At 41.9% G+C, this 21,610-nt stretch overlaps 7 protein-coding genes across 7 annotated transcripts; 5 read left to right on the forward strand and 2 right to left on the reverse strand.

Moving 5' to 3' along the window:
• Window positions 1–4,510: 4,510 nt before the first annotated feature.
• BBK36DRAFT_1181403 (acyl-CoA N-acyltransferase) lies at window positions 4,511–5,284 on the reverse strand (the record flags this gene model as incomplete). The annotated part of the gene is made up of 2 exons (XM_024896248.1): window positions 4,511–4,913; window positions 4,974–5,284. 2 exons carry the CDS (start codon window positions 5,282–5,284, stop codon window positions 4,511–4,513), a joined length of 714 nt encoding a protein of 237 aa, XP_024746567.1.
• An 841-nt stretch (window positions 5,285–6,125) lies between these two features.
• BBK36DRAFT_145017 (hypothetical protein) lies at window positions 6,126–7,448 on the reverse strand (the record flags this gene model as incomplete). The annotated part of the gene is made up of 3 exons (XM_024897518.1): window positions 6,126–6,758; window positions 6,815–7,048; window positions 7,236–7,448. 3 exons carry the CDS (start codon window positions 7,446–7,448, stop codon window positions 6,126–6,128), a joined length of 1,080 nt encoding a protein of 359 aa, XP_024746568.1.
• An 853-nt stretch (window positions 7,449–8,301) lies between these two features.
• On the forward strand, window positions 8,302–10,078 carry BBK36DRAFT_1126386 (amino acid transporter; the record flags this gene model as incomplete). Its single annotated transcript, XM_024891373.1, has 4 exons — window positions 8,302–8,436; window positions 8,499–8,569; window positions 8,640–8,753; window positions 8,836–10,078. The coding sequence occupies 4 exons, from the start codon at window positions 8,302–8,304 to the stop codon at window positions 10,076–10,078; spliced, it is 1,563 nt and encodes a 520-aa protein (XP_024746569.1).
• A 2,383-nt stretch (window positions 10,079–12,461) lies between these two features.
• BBK36DRAFT_145021 (cytochrome P450) lies at window positions 12,462–14,281 on the forward strand (the record flags this gene model as incomplete). Its single annotated transcript, XM_024897519.1, has 4 exons — window positions 12,462–12,642; window positions 12,709–12,881; window positions 12,966–13,218; window positions 13,266–14,281. The coding sequence occupies 4 exons, from the start codon at window positions 12,462–12,464 to the stop codon at window positions 14,279–14,281; spliced, it is 1,623 nt and encodes a 540-aa protein (XP_024746570.1).
• A 1,001-nt stretch (window positions 14,282–15,282) lies between these two features.
• Window positions 15,283–17,529, forward strand: BBK36DRAFT_1171495 (hypothetical protein; the record flags this gene model as incomplete). Its single annotated transcript, XM_024895575.1, has 5 exons — window positions 15,283–15,410; window positions 15,636–16,187; window positions 16,243–16,431; window positions 16,494–16,765; window positions 16,850–17,529. The coding sequence occupies 5 exons, from the start codon at window positions 15,283–15,285 to the stop codon at window positions 17,527–17,529; spliced, it is 1,821 nt and encodes a 606-aa protein (XP_024746571.1).
• An 861-nt stretch (window positions 17,530–18,390) lies between these two features.
• Window positions 18,391–19,101, forward strand: BBK36DRAFT_1127003 (class I glutamine amidotransferase-like protein; the record flags this gene model as incomplete). Its single annotated transcript, XM_024891455.1, has 1 exon — window positions 18,391–19,101. One exon carries the CDS (start codon window positions 18,391–18,393, stop codon window positions 19,099–19,101), a length of 711 nt encoding a protein of 236 aa, XP_024746572.1.
• A 530-nt stretch (window positions 19,102–19,631) lies between these two features.
• Window positions 19,632–21,482, forward strand: BBK36DRAFT_1181421 (MFS general substrate transporter; the record flags this gene model as incomplete). Its single annotated transcript, XM_024896249.1, has 2 exons — window positions 19,632–19,781; window positions 19,968–21,482. The coding sequence occupies 2 exons, from the start codon at window positions 19,632–19,634 to the stop codon at window positions 21,480–21,482; spliced, it is 1,665 nt and encodes a 554-aa protein (XP_024746573.1).
• Between the last annotated feature and the right edge of the window lie 128 nt (window positions 21,483–21,610).

The raw sequence follows: 21,610 nt of genomic DNA on the forward strand, positions 1-21,610 counted from the left end.
TTTTTATAGCTTTAATAATAACTATAATAATTAACCTTATATTAATATATATAATTACTATACTTTAAAAAGTAAAGTAATTTAACTTATAAATTAAAAATAATTCTTAATATAAATATAAAAATATAATTTAAATAGCTAAAACTAATTAAAAAGTTAAGGTTATTTAACTTACCTTTTTTTTAATAAAATATCTTAAGTATTCTGCTTTTATATTTAACTAATTATTAGCTTAATTTTACTCTTAAATTTAATCCCTCTTAATATAATATACTTTTTAATTATTAAGAATTAATATAAGATATTAAGGAGAAGAGTATTAAATAAATTCTCTTTTTTTTTATATATTTTATATTTTTAAAATATTAGCTATAGCTTATTAACTATAAAGTAACCTTTAATAATATCTTTATATAAAAAGTAATAAAAAATAAGACCTTTATTTATAATAATAAAAAGTATTTAATAATAAAATATAAACCTTTTAAAAATCTTATAAATAAGTTTTAAAAAACATTAAAAATAACTATAAAAAACTACTTAAATAATTTATAAAATATTATTCTTTAATAATATTAAAATTAGCTAAGTAAGGTTAATATACTTATTTTAATAAAAAAAGTAAATAAAAATAGCTTATTATAATATTAATTTTAAAATAAGTAAAAAAAGATAAAAATACTAATAAAAGATTATAAAAGTAACCTTAATAATATAATTTTATATAAATATTATAAATACTTAATTAAGACTATACTTTTATATAATAAAAAATATTTAGTATTTTAAAAAATAAATATAAAATAGCTTATATAAAAGACTATTTAATTAATAATTATTCTTAAAACTAAGTATTTAGTATTTATTATAGCTTTTAAAAATAATCTTTAATTAAATAACTATTCTTAAAATTAAGTATTTAATACTTAATATAGCTTTTAAAAATAATCTTTAACTAAATAACTATTCTTAAAACTTATATAAAAGGCTTATTTTATTTATATTTAGTTATATATAATATTAAATATAGCCTTTATAAATAATTATTAATAAATAATTATTTTTAAAAGCTATAAAAAATAGCTTAACCTTTAAAGATTATTACTTTAAAAGGTTATTTTAATAAAGTAAATATAAAAAAAGATAAAAAAGTATTATAATATTATAATATATACTAAAAGTATTAATTTAATAAGTAAATTACTAAGGTTATATAAGCGCTAATTATAAAGAGTTTTTATTAGCTAAGACTTTTCTTATTTAACTTAAAAAGGTTTTTATTAGCTAAGACTTTTAGCTTTACTTTTCTTTATAAAATAAAAAAATTTATATTTAATTTTAAAAAGAAGCTATAAAAAAAGAAAAAGAAGTTTTAAATACTAGATTTTCTAATAGATTTATTTAAATTTTATATATATATTTTAATAGAAAAAGTATAGCTTATATATTACCTAGCCTTAGTACTTATATCTCCTTATAAAATCTCTTTTAGTTATTTTTATATAATAATATTTTAAGCTAGAGGATTTATAATTAATTATTAAACTAGTATAAGTTATATAATAAAAACTTATTATTATTATTAAATTTAAGTATATAAAGTTATAATCTTAGCTTAATTAATAGCTTTTTATTATTATATTTATATAATTATATTTTTAAGTATTATAAGTTATTATATTATAGTTATTTTAGCTTTATCCTAGCTTTATTACTTAAGGTTTATATTTATTAAAGTTATTATATTAACTTATTATTATTACTTTTTTATATAAATAATACTTTTTTATAAATTACTACTTAAAGGTTTAAAGTAACTTTTTAAATAAGAGTTATTAATATATAATAAACTAGTTAACCTTATTAAGTAAGTTATACTTTTTAAAAAAGAAACTATTTAAATAAATAGCTTTAATAAATAAGCTATTAGGTTTTTATTAATAAAGAGGTTAAGTTAAATCTTTAAGTAGTTTTTAAATAGTTATATAGCTAGTAAATTATAATAAACTAATTTTAATTTAATTACTATATTAATAACTAGCTATTTAAGCTATTTAAATAAGTAATATAAATATAACTTATATATTTAGTTATTTTAATTAAATTATTTAATAATTTAATAATTCTATTCTTAAATTATTTATATAAGAGATAATTTATTTTTTAAATTATTAAAGGATTTAGTAATCTGCTTTTAATTAGCTAGTTAGTTTAATATTTATTTAGTGCTATTTATTAATAATAGCTTATTATTATAACTATAATTATTAAGTTATAATAATAAATTTAAATATATAGCTTTAAAAAAAGCTATTAAAAAAGCTATTTATTTAAATAATTTATTTATATATTATTTAAATAATTTAAAAATAAATTATAATAATAATATTTTACTTTTATTAATAAATAATTAAGCTATTATTAAATTAGTAGAAAATTTAAAATTTTATAAATATTTTAAATATATAAAAATAGCTTATTATTTTATTAAAAGAGCTATTAAAAATAATAAATTATATATTTTTTATATAAAAATATAAGATAATATAGTAAATTTCTTTATTAAACCCTTAACTTATATTAAATTTAATTATTTTAAAGATTAGCTATTTTTAAAATATTTAAAATAATATATTAAGATATTTATAAAAAAAAAAGAGGTTTTTTAGCTTTAATAATACTTTTCCTCTTTATATATATAATAATAAAGCTTTTTATAAATTAATTAAAAGCCTTCTTATATTTCTTTATTAAAATTATAAATTTTCTATCTTTTTTATATTATTAAAATTATTCCTATATAAAAATTATAGGTTTTTTATATAATAATATAAGTTTTTTATAATTTTTATATATATATTCTTATAAAGCTTATTTTACTTTATAACTTTTAAAAGAGGTATATAAGAATAAGCTTCTTAAGCTTATTTTAGTATAAAAATTATACTATAGTAATAAGTATAATAGCTATTATAAGTCTATTATAAGCTTTTATAAAATTAAGCTTAAAAAATAAAAATTTAAGATTAAGCTTTTTTTAACTAATTAAGAGCTAGTATTTAAGATTTATATTACTTAATTAAGTAATAGCTCTTTCTTATTTAAGTAAGTAATTAATATAATAAGGTCTCTCTCTTATTAAATTAATAAAAAATAGTAAATTAAATAAATTTAAAAAAAAGCTATAAAATGCTTATAAGGTATTATAATTATATACTTATAAAGTATAATAATATAAGTATAATTTAGCTAATTTAAAATTAAACTAGTTTTAATTAAGAAGGTAATTTTAAATAACCTAAATTAATTAAGATTATATAAAAAGAAAAATAAAATCTTAATATAAAAATATAATTTTAAAATTAAGTATTAATTTTAAATAAATTTATTAATTTTAAAGTAAACTATAAGTTATATAATTTTATATTATATACTATTAAATAAAGCTTTTTTTTAGCTTTTTAATAATATAAAAAATATATATTACTTTAATTATTTAGCTAAGGATTTATTTATAAAAGAATAAGAAATTACTTAATATAAGTTTAAGTTTCTTTTATACTAGCTTTTTTATAACTCTTTATAATATATACTTATTATTAAGCTTATTATCTACCTTATACCTTATCTCTTATCTTTTATACTAAACTAAAAGTAATAATAATTATATTATTTATTTAATATAATTATCTTACTTTCTTATACTTACTTACTTACTTATATATATTATACTTACTTATTATTATTATTATACTTACTGCCCTTACTATACTTCTTTTTTTTTTATTATACTTACTTACTTACTATACTTACTTACTTATACTTATATTATACTGCTTATTATACTATTATAAAAGTAAAAGCAGTACTGTATTTTTAATAATATTACTGCTTTATTAAGCTATAGTATATTAAGCTATACTCTTTATTTATATAAGCTAGTATATAGTATATAGGCTTATAAGCTTGCTTCTTTTTATTAAGTTATAGTAGCACTTAATATAAATTAATAAATAAGTAAAGAATTTAGCTTTATAAGAAAATCTTTATTTAAGTAAAGAATTTAATATTATAAAAAATTAATAAATAAGAAATCTTTATTTAAATAAAGAATTTAGCTTTATAAAAAATTAATAAATAAGAAATCTTTATTTAAGTAAAGAATTTCTAACTTAAACTTATAAAATAAGTTTTTATCTTATAATACTTTTTTTTTTAAATATATTCTCTTTTTTAAATATACTTTTTTTTAAATATACTTTTTTTTTTAAATATACTTTTTTTTTCTAAATATACTTTTTTTTTAATATACTCTCTTTTTTATATATACTCTCTTTTTATATATACTCTTTTTTTTATATATACTCTCTCTTTTATATATACTCTCTCTTTTATATATACTCTTTTTTTTATATATACTCTCTCTTTTATATATACTCTCTTTTTTATATATACTCTCTCTTTTATATATACTCTCTCTTTTATATATACCCTTTTATTAATTTATACTTTATATCTCTTTACTTATACCTTTCCAGTATATATTCCCACCCTTAATACCTGCTAAAGGGTTACCGTCTCCCTGCATTGCGCTGCCATACTGCTCGTTAAATCCGCATTTACAATAAAACTTCTCCTTACCAAACGCACTAATCACAGAAGCGCAAATACCATCACCCTCAGCGTTATCAAGTCCCCATTGTACAAGCTTGCGGCCAACACCTTTCCCTTGACAGTCTGGTCGTACGGCCAGGACGTCGAGGAACCAAGATTCAGCACGCTGATCAGTCCATAAGGAACTAAAGTAAGGGTATGCACGTTCCACAATGTCCTCTGTAATAGGATCACTTGCACGATTCGGCCAAAGCCAAGCGTGAACTGTCATAATTAAAGAAGACAACGGCTTGAGCAGGCTGCCTGGGTTAACTGCTTTAGCGGGGATTGAGGAGGATAATGAGAAGTCGGGATAATACTCACGAGGAGCCATGTACCAGCTCTCTAGCTTCTTGCCCCCATCTCCCAGTCTTGCCCATTGAGCAATCCCAGCAATAGTCTCATGGCCAGTCTCATCTTTGGCGACAGCGACAATAAATCGACAGCGTGAGTTCCAAAAGCTGACGCGTGCTCGTCGCAACCAATACAAGTCTACATCGTCTGGATACTCATTCCGGTGCGGATGTATAAGATCACCGAACAGATTGTCGTCCCAGAAAGCCTTTGCCATAACGTGAGCAATCTCAGGCAACTCTGAGTAGCGCGCATAGCGCAGTACACATTGAGCCATGGTCTCCCAATGGCGAGTGAATGAGAACAGGCAGAGTACTGCGATAGATTAGCGAGGAGAGGAGGTTCTCGGATGCGTCTGAAAGGAGACAAGAACCTTGCTTAATAAGATAAACTATAAAAGACATAAAGAAGCGGAGTGCTCATGAGTTGAGTGAATGCTGTTAGAATGGCGTATTGCTAAATCATGCTACAGATGTGGGAAAATTCTTCGCAACGAACCCTCCAGATGTCTAGGGAGCACCTTGATTTTGGTGTGCGGCAAAAATTTAAATTCGCTCCTTTTCAGATAGTGGGCGACCGCAAATCCACATACAGATCCCGCTGTCTTGCTTTCTTGCTCCCTCTCGGATCTCGTTTCCCGCGAGACTTTGCCGTGTCGTATTCTGCTGTTGGTTGTGCTACGAACGGTGGGATAACCCAATTCGAATGAAGTTGTTAGTCGGCCGCGAATATCGGCAATCTGGGTAGTAATCCGATTGGCCCGGGTTACCTTTACCCTCGTCTATATGTTCTGCAATACGACGCTCAGGCATTGGCACCTTCAGTCCCATGCTTAATGCAACTCAGCTTCCCGCTGGTGGCTTGACTTAAATCCCTCATGCCACGGATGTATTCCGAGGACTCTGCCGAGAACAGCTAATAGTAGTATTTGATAGCAGCATTAACCAGGACGGCTCTCCCCTGCTCAGACAAGCTGAAACATTTGAGTTACTATGTCGTATCTAATGTACGAAGTTACGCACCTACTGCGAGATCCCAATCGATGCTCTTTCCCGACAGACAGAGCTGACTTATGTAGAGTTGGCACTTGTGGATTGGCGATCCTTATGCGTAACCTCCTAAGCCACCTCCTTTACGATAATTAACTCTTGGCTATCAGATTTTGAGATTTCCTCTTCGTCTGACACCCCTTCGCAGACACTCTCGCTGTGAACATGGTCCTTTCTGGTGGCTTGATTCGTTGTCCGATCCGGCCTCCAGTTGTGAGGTCGACCACGGGACTCTCCGTCATGCTTGTCGTAGACCCGGACAGAAGTGGATGTTCCTTCAGCTCCGAATGGAGTATGTTTCGATCGACTGCTGAGGAATGTTTGAAGCGGGTACGCATTGCTGGATTCGTACTCGCTGGGCGCGAAGGCCCATGCGATTCCTAATCCCATAGAAAAGGACTTCAAGAAGCTCTTCATATTTGGCACAGTAGCAGCAATGAGAGACCAAGCAATCATGGTCTGTTGAAAGAGCAGGCTGCTGATGACTGCAAATTGAGGCTCGGTTGAGGCTGGGTATCTTGTAAAGAACGCCAGATGAATGGCTGAGAGGGCGATAAGCGGTAAGCGGAAAGAGAAGGCTATGGCAACTTGAAGCTTGTAGTTGAGTGACATGTGTACAACCCAGGATAATTGCACAACGAGGAGCCAGGTGAGAATCTCGGTGAAAATATCAATAGCGGTAATTACAATCCATCGCGTAACCTGGGAGCGGTGCTCTAGTTAGCCATGACAGAGTAAGAACACTTAATCACACGTACCTGGCTGGGGCATTTCTTGATATTATCAATGGTTAATAATGAAGCAGATTGGCAGTTGAGTAACATTGCTAGGCAAGAGCCTGCACCCCATGCTGCGCTGAGAACCATGACGCTGATGCAAAATGGTCTAGTTTTTCCAGACTTCGAGTCTATAATGCGCAGGATAAGGGCGAGGACAGAGCATTTAGCCATGCTGAGAGTCAAAAGACAGAGAACAATTGCTGCGAGTGTAGACTGCAAATAGATACGTTAGATACTGATAGCAATATCAGTGTCAAGACGCTCACTTTGGAAGATGCTACCCATTGCTCTGGGGATGTGATAGAGTTAAACTTGCCGAGGCCACTCTTCAGTCCAACAAAAATGGCGGTTGACTGAGCCGCATGCAATATCTGAGCTCTAGTCAGCATTCGTATCGGACTTGTCCGAGGCAAGTTGGCATTCGTACTGTTGCTAAACCAAGCAAAAGGTCGTCAAAGCCGAACATCTGGTGCTTGATATAGACTCTCGCCATGGCACTAAGCAAGCTGTAGATCAGCGAAAGAATTGTCACAATCCACAGCTGCCCTGCGTGGTCATTGAATGAAAGGCCTGAGAAAGGGGGTGCATTGTCATTTGGTGACTCTCGACTCATGGCGAAGGGAAATCTGGGCGTCCAACTTGTAAGAGAGGACAACTGGACAGCATAAGAGACCGCAAACAATAGTAGCAACAGACGTTTTGAGACGGGATCGACGTCCTATTAAATCCTCTTGGCTACATAGTAGTGATACAAATGCAGAGATTAGTCCTGTGATGCTGATTAGCAGGAGAACATGTCGGTCTCAGCATGGTTCAACGACACGGCATGTACGATCTCTTGAATCTGACGAGCTGGTCACCCAACAGCCTGTTCTGCTACCACAGAAATACAAATGGTCAGATTCTCAGCCTCAAATGAGGGCGTAAAAGGGGTAATGGCCTTGGCAGCGTACCCCATTCGCCATTGTCACGGTTTGCACCAACACGCATGCTCATGTCTCATGCTAGTCTGGCTGCCGCTTATATTGGAGCTTTGTACCACACACATGCTCTTGAGTAAGGCATGTGAGTATCGGCGAGAAGATGCGGCGTATACTCTCTATCTACTTGGTAAGCAATCTATCCGTGGAGGTAAATGTTATGAAAATATCAGCGCTTGAGAGCATTCTTGTAACCATGTAGACCATGTTACCGCCTGCAAAACACTGGAGCTCACAAAGCAGCAGGGGCTAGACCGGAGCTGACCAACACACTGAACAGGCCCAAGATTGGAAACTTGAGCCGAAATGTCTGCGTGCTACGTCGCATCGTTTATCCGGCCGCATACGTTAACCTTGCACATCCCTCTTCCCATGCGACGAATGCAAGGCTTTCTCTTGTCTTTTTCTTCCTTCTTTTTGCCTGTCACTTCGTTGTGTGATTCTTGGAGCTTGCTGCTGCGAAAGGTAATTGGAGTTTTTCGCACGATGTCATCCGACGGCAAAGAAGCTCACAATATCGACGGTGTCGCTATTGACTTTATTAACGATGGAGATGATGAGAGAGGAAACGCAGCTGATCGCGCGGATATGTACCGTATGGGAAAAGTACAGGAAATGAAAGTTCGTGCTGACAGCCACTGACACCTTGTTTTGTGAGAGTTTGCTAAGAAAATGTATCACAGAGAAACTTTCGGTTCTTAACCATATTTGGCTTCTCTATGATTCTCATGGCATCGTGGGAGTTTTCCTTGAGGTACGTTGTGCTGACAGAAGCGCATGAGCATCATAACTGTGAGGTGACTAATTGGAACCGTTTCTCAAAGCGTTGCTACCATCGGGCTCATTAATGGCGGCACCGCTGGCTTGATCTGGATGTTCTTTATCTGCTGGATGGGGTTCCTCTTGGTGAACACGACAATGGCGGAAATGGCTTCGATGTAAGCAGTGGCCCAGACCCCCCGTCTTCGTCAAACCTGTCCTTGCATACGTGGAAAAGCCACTAATATTGACGCTTTCCAGGGCACCCACGTCTGGAGGGCAATACCACTGGGTATCCGAGTTCGCGCCACCGCAGCATCAAAAGTTCATCAGCTACCTGATGGGGTGGATGTGTGTGCTTGGCTGGCAGACGTCGTGTGCCTCTTCCGCATTCATTGCCGGTACTCAGATCCAAGGCCTTGTCGTTCTCAACTACCCCGAATACGTCCCTAAGCTCTGGCACGGCACGCTCCTAACCGTGGCTGTTGCCGCCTTCTCGGTGTCTTTCAACACTGTCCTTGCGAGGAAGCTACCGTTAATCGAGGCCCTGATTCTCGTTATTCACGTCTTTGCCTTCTTCGGCATCCTCGTCACTCTCTGGATTCTTTCCCCAACGGCAGACGCTAGGGCTGTCTTCACAGAATTCAGCGACGGCGGAGGTTGGGGCAGCTTGGGAGGATCGACTCTTGTGGGAGTCCTTGCAGGCATTCTGCCACTGCTTGGAGCGGATGCTGCCGTCCACATGTCCGAAGAGCTGCGTGATGCTAGTCGTACTCTGCCTCGCTCCATGATCTTGACTACTATCTTCAACGGGGCGCTTGGATGGATCATGGTAATCACGTTTGCCTTCTGCATAGGGGACCTGGAGGAGGTTATTACATCTCCGACTGGTTATCCCTTTATGCAAGTCTTCTATAACACGACCAAGTCAGCAAGCAGTGCCACCGCAATGTCAGTGTTCGTGGTAGCGATGTCGCTCTTCTCCAATCTTACGATGGTGGCCACAGCGTCGCGCCAGCTCTTCGCTTTTGCACGAGATCATGCAGTCCCGTTCAGCCCCTGGTTTTCCAGCATCAGAGCAGGATGGGACGTGCCATTCAATGCGATCTTGACAACCTTCCTGATTTCAACCCTCCTTTCGTTAATCAATATCGGCTCGGCTGTTGCCCTGAACTCGATTACTTCATTAGCAACCACGTCGCTGCTCTCCAGCTATATTGTTTCGACAGGCTGTATGATATGGCGTCGATGGACAAAGAGTCCCCTGCTACGATCCAAATTCAGCCTTGGTCAATGGGGTCTTCTTATCAATATCGCATCTGAGGCCTTCCTTATCATCATCTTCGTCTTGGCGTTCATGCCGGGTAATCCCAACCCAACGCCATCCCAGATGAATTGGAATATAGTAATTTATGGTGGAGTCTCCTTGTTCTCTTTGGCGTACTACTTTATCCGTGGCGCTCAACGCTATGAAGGTCCAGTTGCCTATGTTAGACGTCTTTGATATAAGGTAGATTGATGAAGGACAGGATGCCTGTGGAGCAAAGGCGACTACCTCTGGAGAGTAAAGCGCTGGGCGACGTGATGAGAATGGACTCGTAACAATATAAACACAGTGTTGCATGGTGAGCCTAGTAACCTTCATTTTCAAATTGCAGTCGGTGCAATAACGTTTTGCTTCAGGTGGCCGCTTCTCAGCGCCACGCCTCTGTCCTTGAATGGCTTCAGAGAGTTGCTGTAAAACGGAGCCCCAGCAATGTCATGCATGTGGAACAGATTGTCACTTGGATAATTCTTGTTCTTCACCTATCCGCTGCCACTTCCGGCGCTTTTAATTCCTCTTGACGTCTCCTAAGTGTGCGTCCAGTCTCCGCAAGAGGGGCCAGCAGACCGGAATGCCGATACAAACCATAGTCGAGTAAAACTCTGTAGCGTGCCAGACGAGGATGCCGACAATGCCTTCAATGTGGTTAGAGCTATCCAGGTACTTCGATGCCAGCGATCTGTGAATGCAACAAGCCCTGGCAATGGTACCGAGGCCTAGAGACGTTGCGATGACTCGCTTCTCACGTTTCGGCATCTGGACGTTCCACAGTAGGTACCAGGCAAAAGCCGCATACCAGAAGTCCAACGTCACGGACCAGGCACCGGCATATATTGAGATGGAGACAGGGTCGTTAGTGCGCTTCCCATGAGGGATTTGACGTTCTCACAGGCAAGCGGTTGGGTGACATAAATCCACAGTATGAAAAGTGGTGTTACGATGCCAGCGGCGAGAAAGCCATTCGAAATCCGGATAATGATGCGGCTGCGTCTTTCCTAAACGAGTTGAACGACGAGAGCTACAGTCTCCTTGCAGAGGATCATTCCAAATACGACGACGATTTGTTTGATGACAGTTATAAAGTACTCTAGTTAGGGGATTGCATCCCGTTGATGGGACCCTTTATGCAAGGGTTATCTCTTATATTTCGATTAACTCCGGACCCCAGACGCAACTGTCATCCATGTTGATGTCGTATATGAGAAAAGTAGACTGTTTAGCGTGTTCTTCCAACACAAGTTCGCAACAACTCTAGGCTGACTTATAAAGGAGGCGTTGTAGAGGTATTTATTAATCCGTAATGGCGGAGGACTCTCAAACGGATATACAGACGAAGCAAAACGAAGGCCAGGGCCAGCGCGGAGACTAACCACCGTAAAGCTAGCATCTTGGGAGCTCCTCCGTAGAACTCAAGAACGTACAGATCCGCCATGTCTGCAGTTGACGCTGTGCGGACGATTCAGACCGAAGTCAGAGAAGAATGGTCTACTTCTTAGGGAATATTTTGCCTTGGGATACGATGGATATATCTACGCTTCTAAATGAAACATTGATATACAAAGTGCTCGGATTGGCTATTATTTTCTGTACCCTTACTGTTGTCGATGGTTTGCTGTCTGGGACAGGAGCAAATTCCCAGCTGAGCAGCGTAGGCAAGCATGGGAACCGGGTAGCTTACCTCTCTATTTGCCTGCCTAGTTATACGCTTAGAACAGAGATAAGGACACATGTATACCGGACTGGCAAGCAAAGTAGGCAAGCGAGGAGCATGTTCGCTCATCATGTTCAAGCTTCTCATCAGGGTTGCTCAGTCTTTGCAATATCTTCACTTGCCACTCTTTGCACTAGAGCTTGTACAATTTTAGATACAAGTTTGTGGAGAATAGCTCCTTGCAAAAGAACCATTTACCCCATGGAAAATGCCAAATTGTTGCCATCTAGTAATGAGATCGGCGTTCAAAGTGAACGAGTGCCAATTGTACGGGTGAGCCACACGAGTACGACGGTGATGCTGCCTTTTTTTCCAAGATGAAACGATCTAACATGGGACCAATCCAGTTTTTTCCGTATGCTTACTTGGTTGGTGGTTGCATCTGTTGTGGGGACGTGCTTGATCAGTTGGCGAGTGTTCGCTCCTCTGATGAGAAAACACATTTTCCTACCTAGTGCTTGTATGTATCTGGAGAGCATGATTGGTGGTCTTTCTTGATCTCGAGTAAGGGTAAGGAAGCCATTCCCAAAGGAAGCCTTAGTCGTACGAAATGCCTGGCGCTGCTACCTCGTTGCTCTCAACTGGTCTCCACCCATACTCGCCAGCAAACTGGGAATCACACTGAAGATGGGAATTTGCCCTAGAGATAGGGGAACAGCTCACATGTCTGGGCGGTCCCGCCCCTCTTTAGGCGAGCCTAGAAGCAATTCTTCATACAGTTTCTAAACTCAGTCTAAATCGTAACCCTTTCATTCTTGTTCTCAGAAGTGGTGCCAAAGTGAACCACATCAGAGTTGTTTGACTTCATTGTCACTTCGAAAACAGCCCAAGTTACGGTGGGAATCGGCCGGCATGGACAACAGCTCTGTTCCGCATTCGAGATGGGCAACAAACATCCTGCAAGTGGATGAGAGCACTTTTCTGCGCCCACTCGTACTCTTTGTGCTTGTTCCGACGGCGACATTTGTCTTGTGGCATGTCGTCGCGTATTTGACTTCACCATTGAAAAAGTATCCGGGACCAGTTCTTGCGTGTAAGTGAGAGGAAAATTCCCCTTGCAGCATAGGGAAGCCATTAATAGCAATCTGGGATAACCAAGCGTTTACCAACCTCTACCGAATGTATCATGCCTATCGAGGAGATATGCACCTGATCAGCAAGAAACTCCACGACGAGTACGGGCCCATCGTTCGAATGGGCCCAAACTATCTCGACCTCGATTACTCTTCATTGATCAAAGTCTGCTTCGACACTCAAGGGGTTTGGAGAAAGGTAAGTATTGGCAACGAGGAGCTTCAGCGGCAAATGGTAGCGGAGAAAGGCATATGGCTGACAAATTGATGTGTCTTCACGTAGACTGAGTGGCACGGGGTTTCTGGAGCAATGGTCGAGGGCAAGCTCTACTTCAACATCTTTTCTGAAGTTCGGCCAGAAGAACATGCGCGCATAAAGAAGCCAATTGCAAGGTATTTCTCCGCTGCTGGCGTGGCGCCTCTTGAGCCTCATGTCGACGCTGTGCTCGCCGCCCTGTGTGGGGTGATCGACCAAAGGTTCGCTGGGGACGAGATATTTGGACCATCTTTTGACTTCTCAGAGTGGATGTTATTCTGTAAGGCTGCCCAGCCGTGACCTGATTGAATTAAGCTTACTTTGCAGATGCAATGGACGTGGTGGCCAAGACTACATGGAGTCAAACTGTCGGATATATCGAGAAAGGCCATGACTTTGACGGCACTCTAAGTGTGTCCGACAAAGCCTACGACTACCTCGTCACAATCGGCATGAACCCCGTGCTTGATAAGTTCCTCGACAAGAACCCAATTATGCGAATTGGCCCGCCATCTTTTGGAACCGTCACAGGTATCTGTCTTGGACATCTAATGGCGCGCATGAAGGGTGAAGACGGCCACGATCAATCCAAGCCCGATTTCTTGGATCACTATCTAGAAGCCCAGCAGCAGAATCCCGAAGTCGTCGACATTTATCGCATTCTGTCCTACATGCTTGTCAACGTCGCCGCCGGCGCTGACACTACAGCGGCAAGCTTGCGCTCCATCTTCTACCTGTCTCTTAAGCACCCCGCCGTCTACGACCGCCTAAGGAGCGAGATTGTCGCTGCCAAGTTTTCGCAGCTCCCTGTGCCGTATGCCGAGTCCAGGCAGCTTCCCTACCTGGAGGCTGTCTGTCGAGAGTGTTTTCGATACCTGCCGGGCAACTGTTTTGCACAAGAGCGGTACGTTCCAAACGGTGGCCTGCAGCTTCCTGATGGGTCGCTTGTGCCGACGGGGACAGCGATCGGATTCAATGCGTATGTGCTGCACAGAAACAAGGAGGTTTGGGGAGCCGACGCCGAAGACTTCCGCCCCGAGCGCTGGCTGCAAGCCGACGGAGAGACTGCCGACGAGTTCAAGAGCCGCCTACAGCACTTGAACAACATGGACTTGTCGTTCTCGGCTGGTTCAAGGAAGTGCATCGGTATGAACCTTGGAAAGATGGAAGTGAGCAAAACGGTGGCGACGCTCATTACTCTGTTCGAGTTTGAGCTGGCAGACCCAAGGAGGGAGTGGAAGGTCCACAACAGCTTGATCCCCAGAGCCTCTGACATTATCATGAAGGTCAAGAGGAGGTCGGGGACTAGTGAGCAAATCGGCCAGTTAAGTAGCCACTACTAAGGCTGGCAAGTTTGATGCCTAATAGTGAAGGCTGTTACAGTTGTGTGAACGTTGTTTTTCAGCCCTATTGCAGTAAGGGAACCCGTAATTTCCTCGTTTAGCCTGTTTATTACAACGGCCCTCGCTGGTGTTGCTAATAAACGCACACTTATTCTACATCTATTTGATAGTAAAATTTAGGTTATGTTCACGCAATGCCGGCAGATAGACACCACTGTGGTGCTGTCTATAATCTCGCGATATATCCAATGTCGGTCATTCGGAGAGCTCCCGCACCAGATAACGTACCCTAAAGTGACGGGTTCATGGGACGCCGGAGAATCCAGTAATCTTGGCAAAGGAGAGAATAGCTGCGTCACTCACACTATAATAAGGATTCCGACGGAGCCTTTTTATAACATTTTATAACATTTTAAGATCAAAAGATACTGAATGCTACTGGGAAGATTTAATCGTGGGCGGCTAGAGTGAGAGATCACGCGATTCGCGACACACCATGTTCTAACGCAGAACACAGCAGATTTTGTGCATTACTGTCGACAAAGAGAAATAGCTATTGTGCTGTCTCTGAGTCTCAATCCAATCCTACCGTGCACTTGTCGATCAAGTTGGGAGAAGGATACGACCAGAAATGCGTAAGGGATTAGTTGAGAAGATCTTTGCTGTCTGCCGAAGGCTAAAGATCAGGTGCCGAAATTGGCAGTATCTGAGCCTTGATGCACTGTGCCAGCACAGGTAAGAAAAGCATCCGTGATGGAGAGGAAGGCAGCCAATCAGGAGCAGAACATTGAAGGTAAAAGCGGGAGACGTAGCCGTGAATGTAGCCTGAAACCCCACATTCAACTGTCAGCCTTTGATGACACTGACGAGATCACTCCCTACACTTTCCGCGTCATACCAGCACTTTACTATCCCTCTCACAGTCCAGATGTCTTCAATGTTCCACGCGCTGTTCGGTTGATCTAATTCATCAAACCCAGAGCTCATTTCGTGGAGCGGAAATGGCTGACGCCGCGCTACAAGCCAGCGGCGACAACCTGCCCAGGAAAAGAATTCTGGCGGCTTGTGAGGCTTGCCGCGATAACAAGATTCGATGTCGACCAAGCGACAAGCCTGGCGTCTGCCGCAAGTATGATACATGCCCTCCTAGAGCTGCCCTCAACTTAACCCTCCTTGCGTCTCCAATCGGGTACTGACCAGCCTCGACCAAGATGCCTCGCTTCGAACCGAGAGTGCATTGTGAGGGCGAGGCCTCGAGTTCGGCGCCTGGTGTAAGTCAAGTCAAGCCGCGCCTTTACCCTTCTGCATGGACTTTTTCTACGATCATCGGAATACACAGCTAAATGATGTTTAGCTTCGAGGAGGGATCGGCTGTTGAGGCAAATCCTCAACTTTCTGCTGGACCGTCTAAAAGCTTCACCATTGATTTCAACATACCTTTGAAGGTAGAAGTGGACAAAAATATCGAGTCTCTGCGTGACGCCCACGCCAACTTTTTCGACAATCTCGTCCCTCCTGTAGACGGCTCCGGCCCATCTCAGCCCGACAACGCTGTGCATAGCCTGGACTCTACTCCCGAATCAACAACAGACACTTACCACCACTCGGACTTCCAGGCGAAGCCTTCCTTTAACCTTGCCTCTGCTGAATCCCTTCTAGCCTCGTTTCACTCAATGCTGAGTCACTTTCCCTGCATTAGGCTGGATCCTGATGCATCCGTCTCCCTCCTCGCAGCATCAAGGCCTTTTGTCTTGCTGGCTATCCTCGCTGCAGCGTCTGGGTCGCGGAGTATACAGGGCAATAGCCTGTATGATGAAGAGTTCAGGAGAATTCTCGGGCTGAAGTTTGTTGCCTGTGGAGAAAGATCGTTGGAAATCCTCCAGGGCATCTTGATTTACTGCGCCTGGTAAGCATACTCGTTGCCTGCTGGCGCATCGATACTCACAAGACGATGATATCAGGTATCCGTTCCATATCCGACCGAGAAACAAACAGCCGTTCCGCTATCTTTGCATGGCAACGGAAGTTATCCATGACATGGGGCTGGACCGCGAGACACAAGCTGGACTGTACCATCACGGCGCACCAGTGACTACAGAACAGCTCGACAGAATCCGTTCGTATCTGGGCTGTTTCTACCTCGCCTCTACGTCAGTCGCCCCCGAAACCCTCCTCCCCAGAGATACCAACACTTTCTTTTGACACAACCTAGGATTCCACGGGAGTGGCAAAGTCGCGGCCAGGCTCCCCGAGTATTCTCCAAGTGGACGGAAGATTGCTGCAAGATGCTTGAATGCAGCGGTGCTGAGAACGATGCTGTGCTGGCATCCCTTGTGCGACTATCCAGTACGGGTGCTGAAGCGCTTCGCACAATCAACGATGGCGGCGATCAGACGCATCAGCAGAGTCAGCTCATTTTGCTGGGTCTTAAAGCGCAGCTTCATAATATAGAGTCATGCATACCTCCGCACATTGCTTCCACCCGTAAGTCTTGGCGTTTCCATTCATGATCAAAGCCCCCTGTTCATCCCAGTTAGCAGGATGTACGTGAAACTGACATTCTTAAAGCCGTCATCTATATGCAGAGCTTGTTTGTACATTTGTGCCTTCAAGCTGGCGCTCTCTTTAGGTTGACTCGCCTCCCTCTACACCTAACCAAAGGACGGCCGCCACTGCCCCCGGAAAGTTCTCAGCTGTACACCAGCGTAGACACCGTACGTCAGTTGCTTACCTATGTTACTGGCCTTGATGAAACAATCATGGCAAAGTTCTCCACTGCCGACTGGTGCAGATTCATCTCTAGTATAATCCTAGCCATTCGCCTCACGCTCGCAACACCCGAATGCCCCGAGTTCGATATCTCCTGGGCCCGCTCGCGGCTGCAGCTTGACGCAATCTTGGAAACAATATGCGAGGAAAAAGGCACAAAGATTGCAAATCAGGCAGTCAATGTTCTCTCCGCAATGCGCGCTATCCTCAGTGTTGTGAGAGACAAGTATAACCAACGGCTTTACCTCATGGACCATAGACAAGAAATTGCCCCTCGAAAGCTGAGCCTTGGCTGCCCCATGCTAGATGGGAGCATGGATGCACAGCTGGAGCTTTGGCAGTCGACAATGGATAGCAGCTTGTCTGCGGTTGACCTGCCGGCAGACTTGGCGGGTGTTTTGGGCGACGGTGGCGATGAGATATTCCAGGATCTCTGGGGAACGACGGCGGGATGGACGTATGGCGCATTACCACAGTGATAGATGCGGATTTGGATCTTAGTCAAGTAACAGTGGCTCCATCGTTGTGGCGGCGTCTCGGCGTCGCTTGTTGATTGAAAAAAAAGAAAAATAAACGAAGAAGGAAACCCCTTCAAAATCAAGTCAATGCCAGTGATGTTTGCAGCAAGATTTTGCACAGACTCTTTCAACATGAGGTAGGACAGACAGTGTATGAGCATTACAATCGGTGGATTACTCATCGAAGTGGCACTCGCTAGCCACTCTTCTACCTCAGGTCGACATGGCATCTTGCTCGCCGCAGTTACGGTGGGCTAGAATATGGCCGTGCATTTAGTCTTCGCTTGATGCTACGTACCACCTATACTCCGAACACCTTCTCGATACGTATCTTAGGTGAATTCCCAAGGAATCTCGGCGTGTAGGACGAGTACGCCTACACGAGCGGCACGGCCCCACCCGATGTAACTGAAGCAGCCGATGGCGGTCGGATAAATGGACAGGCACGGTATGTGGTCCGTGCAACTTGGACGACGAAGACTTCTTGTGGCTACCGACCTGCTTCGGATAAGCCCTTGATAAAGAAGCTAAGAGCAAATCTGTGAGAAAGTACACAGTACAGACTTGACGATTACGAGTATCGCCCTGCTACATTCACGGGCATTTACTGTTGCAGGGGCATTAACAAAACCGAGAGATCTCGGATTCGGCCCATGCCGATAAACAGGACACCAAGAAAAGGGAATCCATTATGCCTTCTACGTAGAGATGAGCCCAGCTATATATATCGGGTGAAGGATCCGTTTCATTCACTGTCAAAACACCCATCCAAATACCTGCTTAGCTCGAGCCAAGTCTTTACCTCGCTCAAATACCTTGATCATGGCACGCATTCAGTTCGGTGTCCTGGCTTTCGAGTATCAAGTGCTCGATGTGGTTGGCCCAACTGACCTTCTTACATGTGCCTCCAAAGAACTGATGGAAGCGATGCGGTACCTCAGTCCTATCGACCAAGCCACCATTGATCGTGCCCCGCAATTCGACTTTCACCACATCGGCATCACTCGAGATCCGGTGCAGCTTACTTGCTCGATGAGCATTGTGCCTACGACTACCGTTGACGAATGTCCTGATCTGGATATTCTGTTGCTTGGTGGGCCTAATCCAATTGGCTTCGAACTCCACCCGAAATTCGCCGACTTGATCCGCCGTCACGTCGCTGCTGGGAAGCTGCTATTTACAAATTGCACCGGTGCTTCCGTCGCCGCTGCAGCAGGTGTCCTTGATGGAAAAAACGCCACGGTTAACAACATCGAGTTCGAATACGCCAAGAAGCGATACCCAAACGTCAAATGGACTGTGGATAAGAAATGGGTGGTTGACGGGAATATCTGGACGGGATCTGGTGCCATTGCTGGCATGGATATGTTTTCCTACTGGCTGAAGGAGAACTATGGGATGGGTGTTCTTGTTCAGGCTGCTCTCATGCTTGACTACGAGCCGAGAGATATTGACGGTGTGCTTAATGTCATTCCGAAGCGATACGACGAAAACGGGCAACAAATCTCGACGCATGTTTTCTCTTATCATTAAGCGGCATCTCGAGGAGACTCATTGAACACATTTACGCCGACTGCTGTTTTGGCCTTTGATTTGCAACTGTCTAGGCATTAATAGATTTACCGGACTGATTGCAGATGTTCTCGTTGGACTTGTGTCAATCTCAGATACGAAGTAGCATAATTGACACACTCTGAAACTACGACCATGGGTTCGTCTCTGGCATTCTAACGGCGGCGTGACTAGCCCTTAGCCACAAGGCTCAAGGGATGACAGACTTGAGAGCTATGATTCGTCTACCGAGAATGCTATGCAACGCTAGATGGAGATGGGAAGCATCTGCCGCCCGAGCTGAGAGGGAGTCTGCAAAATAAACTTCAGACTACCAATAGTTCATTCTTTATAATCACGTCGTTGCCTCCCGAATTATTACGAAATACCTGGAAGACCTTCCAAAGGACATCATCTACGCTCTCGTCAAAAGAGTAAGCTACCGGCAGATCTTGCAATGGGATTAGCTACCAGAATATACAGGAGACACTGCACCCCTGATAATATGCGACATGGCTGATTTACTTCGGGATACTGCATTTGGAGCGATAATTCGATGGATAACGAAACGGAAATATCTCAGGTATCCCGAAGAGCAACCATCGTTCCATTATCTGGACTTCATCAATGGCCATTCGGCGGGCACAACAACTCCTCCTGACGTCGGAGTGAACACTTTTGTCCAAGAGGACAGTGACGATAGACACCGTCAATTCATTGACCAGCCTTCTACCGATTCCTTCTCACAATTGTCAGAGGGGAATCATCTAGACGATGAAGCACTTTCCAAAATTACCTCACGACCTCAGATGTCCCGAGTGGGATCGTTAGCCGCCCTTCAGCAGGAGTATACCGCGGCGACAATTCAATCAAACGTGCGGTCGCAGCATTCTACAATACATCCAAAGAAATTGGATAATGGCATCATCCTGGTTGACTGGTATTCAACCGACGATACGGATAACCCACAGAACTGGTCGTCGAGGAAGAAAGTCTTTGTTGTCCTCCAGATATACCTCTACACCCTCGCCGTCTATATCGGGTCTGCTATCATAACGCCGTCTCAGCCATTCATTGAAGCTAGATTTGGCGTCAAACCAGAAGTTGCATCTCTTGGGCTTTCTCTCTATGTGCTTGGATATGGCATCGGACCTCTGGTGTTTTCACCTCTCTCCGAGATTCCCTTGATTGGCCGCAATCCGCCATATATCGTCACCTTTGGCATTTTTGTTGCCATCTCAGCCGGAACGGCCGCCGTCAACAATTTTCCGGCCTTGATCGTCTTGCGCTTCTTACAGGGTTTCTTCGGTTCTCCTTGTCTGGCAACTGGTGGCGCGTCTCTTGGTGATCTCTACAACCTCGTGAAGCTGCCGTATGCGCTTACAGGCTGGGCTGCATTCGCCACTGCCGGTCCAGCCATCGGGCCCATTCTGTCTGGTTTCTCAGTTCCAGCTACGAATTGGCACTGGTCGCTCTGGGAAATCCTTTGGCTCGCAAGCCCCGTGTTTGTCTTCATGTTCTTCTTCCTTCCAGAGACGTCCACGCCGAACATCTTGCTACGGCGCGCTCGGCGTCTCCGCCGGGTCACCAGGAATAACAATCTGCAGTCTCAATCAGAAATGGAACAAGCTCGGCTCACAGTTAACGAAGTTGTGGTGCAGAACCTTTGGCGCCCCCTCCAAATCAACCTGTTCGACCCCTCAGTTCTCTTCACAAGCTTGTACATTGGTCTCATGTATGGCATATTCTACTCATTCTTCGAAGTCTTTCCATTCGTGTATTCCACTGGACTTCCTGGCCGCGCTTCGCCAACCGATGGTTACGGAATGAATGCGGGCGAGGTTGGCCTGATATTTCTCTCTATCAGTGTCGGCGTTTCCATCGCCATCGTCTTTTACGTCGCATATCTCCGATTCGTTTTCGAGCCGGAGATCAAGACCCGGGGGCTGGGTGAGCCTGAGCGCCGTCTTGTTTGCGGCCTCCCCACGAGTTTCCTCGTACCCATCGGGCTCTTTATATTTGGCTGGACAGGAAATTCTAGCCCAAACATTCCTTGGATCGTCCCCACCATTGGCATTACGATTTTTGTGGTGGGAATTTTCACCATCTTCCAGGTCATCTTCATATATATCGCAATCAGCTATCCCGTATATAGCGCCAGCTTGTTCGCTGCAAACGATTTCGTCCGAAGCAGTATAGGATGTGGCGCGATTCACTTCTCACGTCCCTTGTTTATCAACCTGGGTGTTGGCAAAGGAGTGAGCCTGTTAGCTGGGCTAAGCTGTGGTGGCGTGATAGGGATATTTGTGCTGTACTTTTACGGCGCGACTCTGAGAAGAAAGAGCAGATTTGCTGCAACATGAAATACAAACATCCACTGAACGGGAGGCAACGCCTCTGGGCGGATGTTGATGGAGCAACGAAGCACGCGACATTTTGAAGGAAAGACATACCCTGTCACAAGAACTCATGGTTCATAACGCTCCTATTC

The sequence above is a fragment of the Trichoderma citrinoviride genome (assembly GCF_003025115.1).
Source record: "Trichoderma citrinoviride strain TUCIM 6016 unplaced genomic scaffold BBK36scaffold_13, whole genome shotgun sequence".
NCBI lineage: Eukaryota > Fungi > Ascomycota > Sordariomycetes > Hypocreales > Hypocreaceae > Trichoderma > Trichoderma citrinoviride.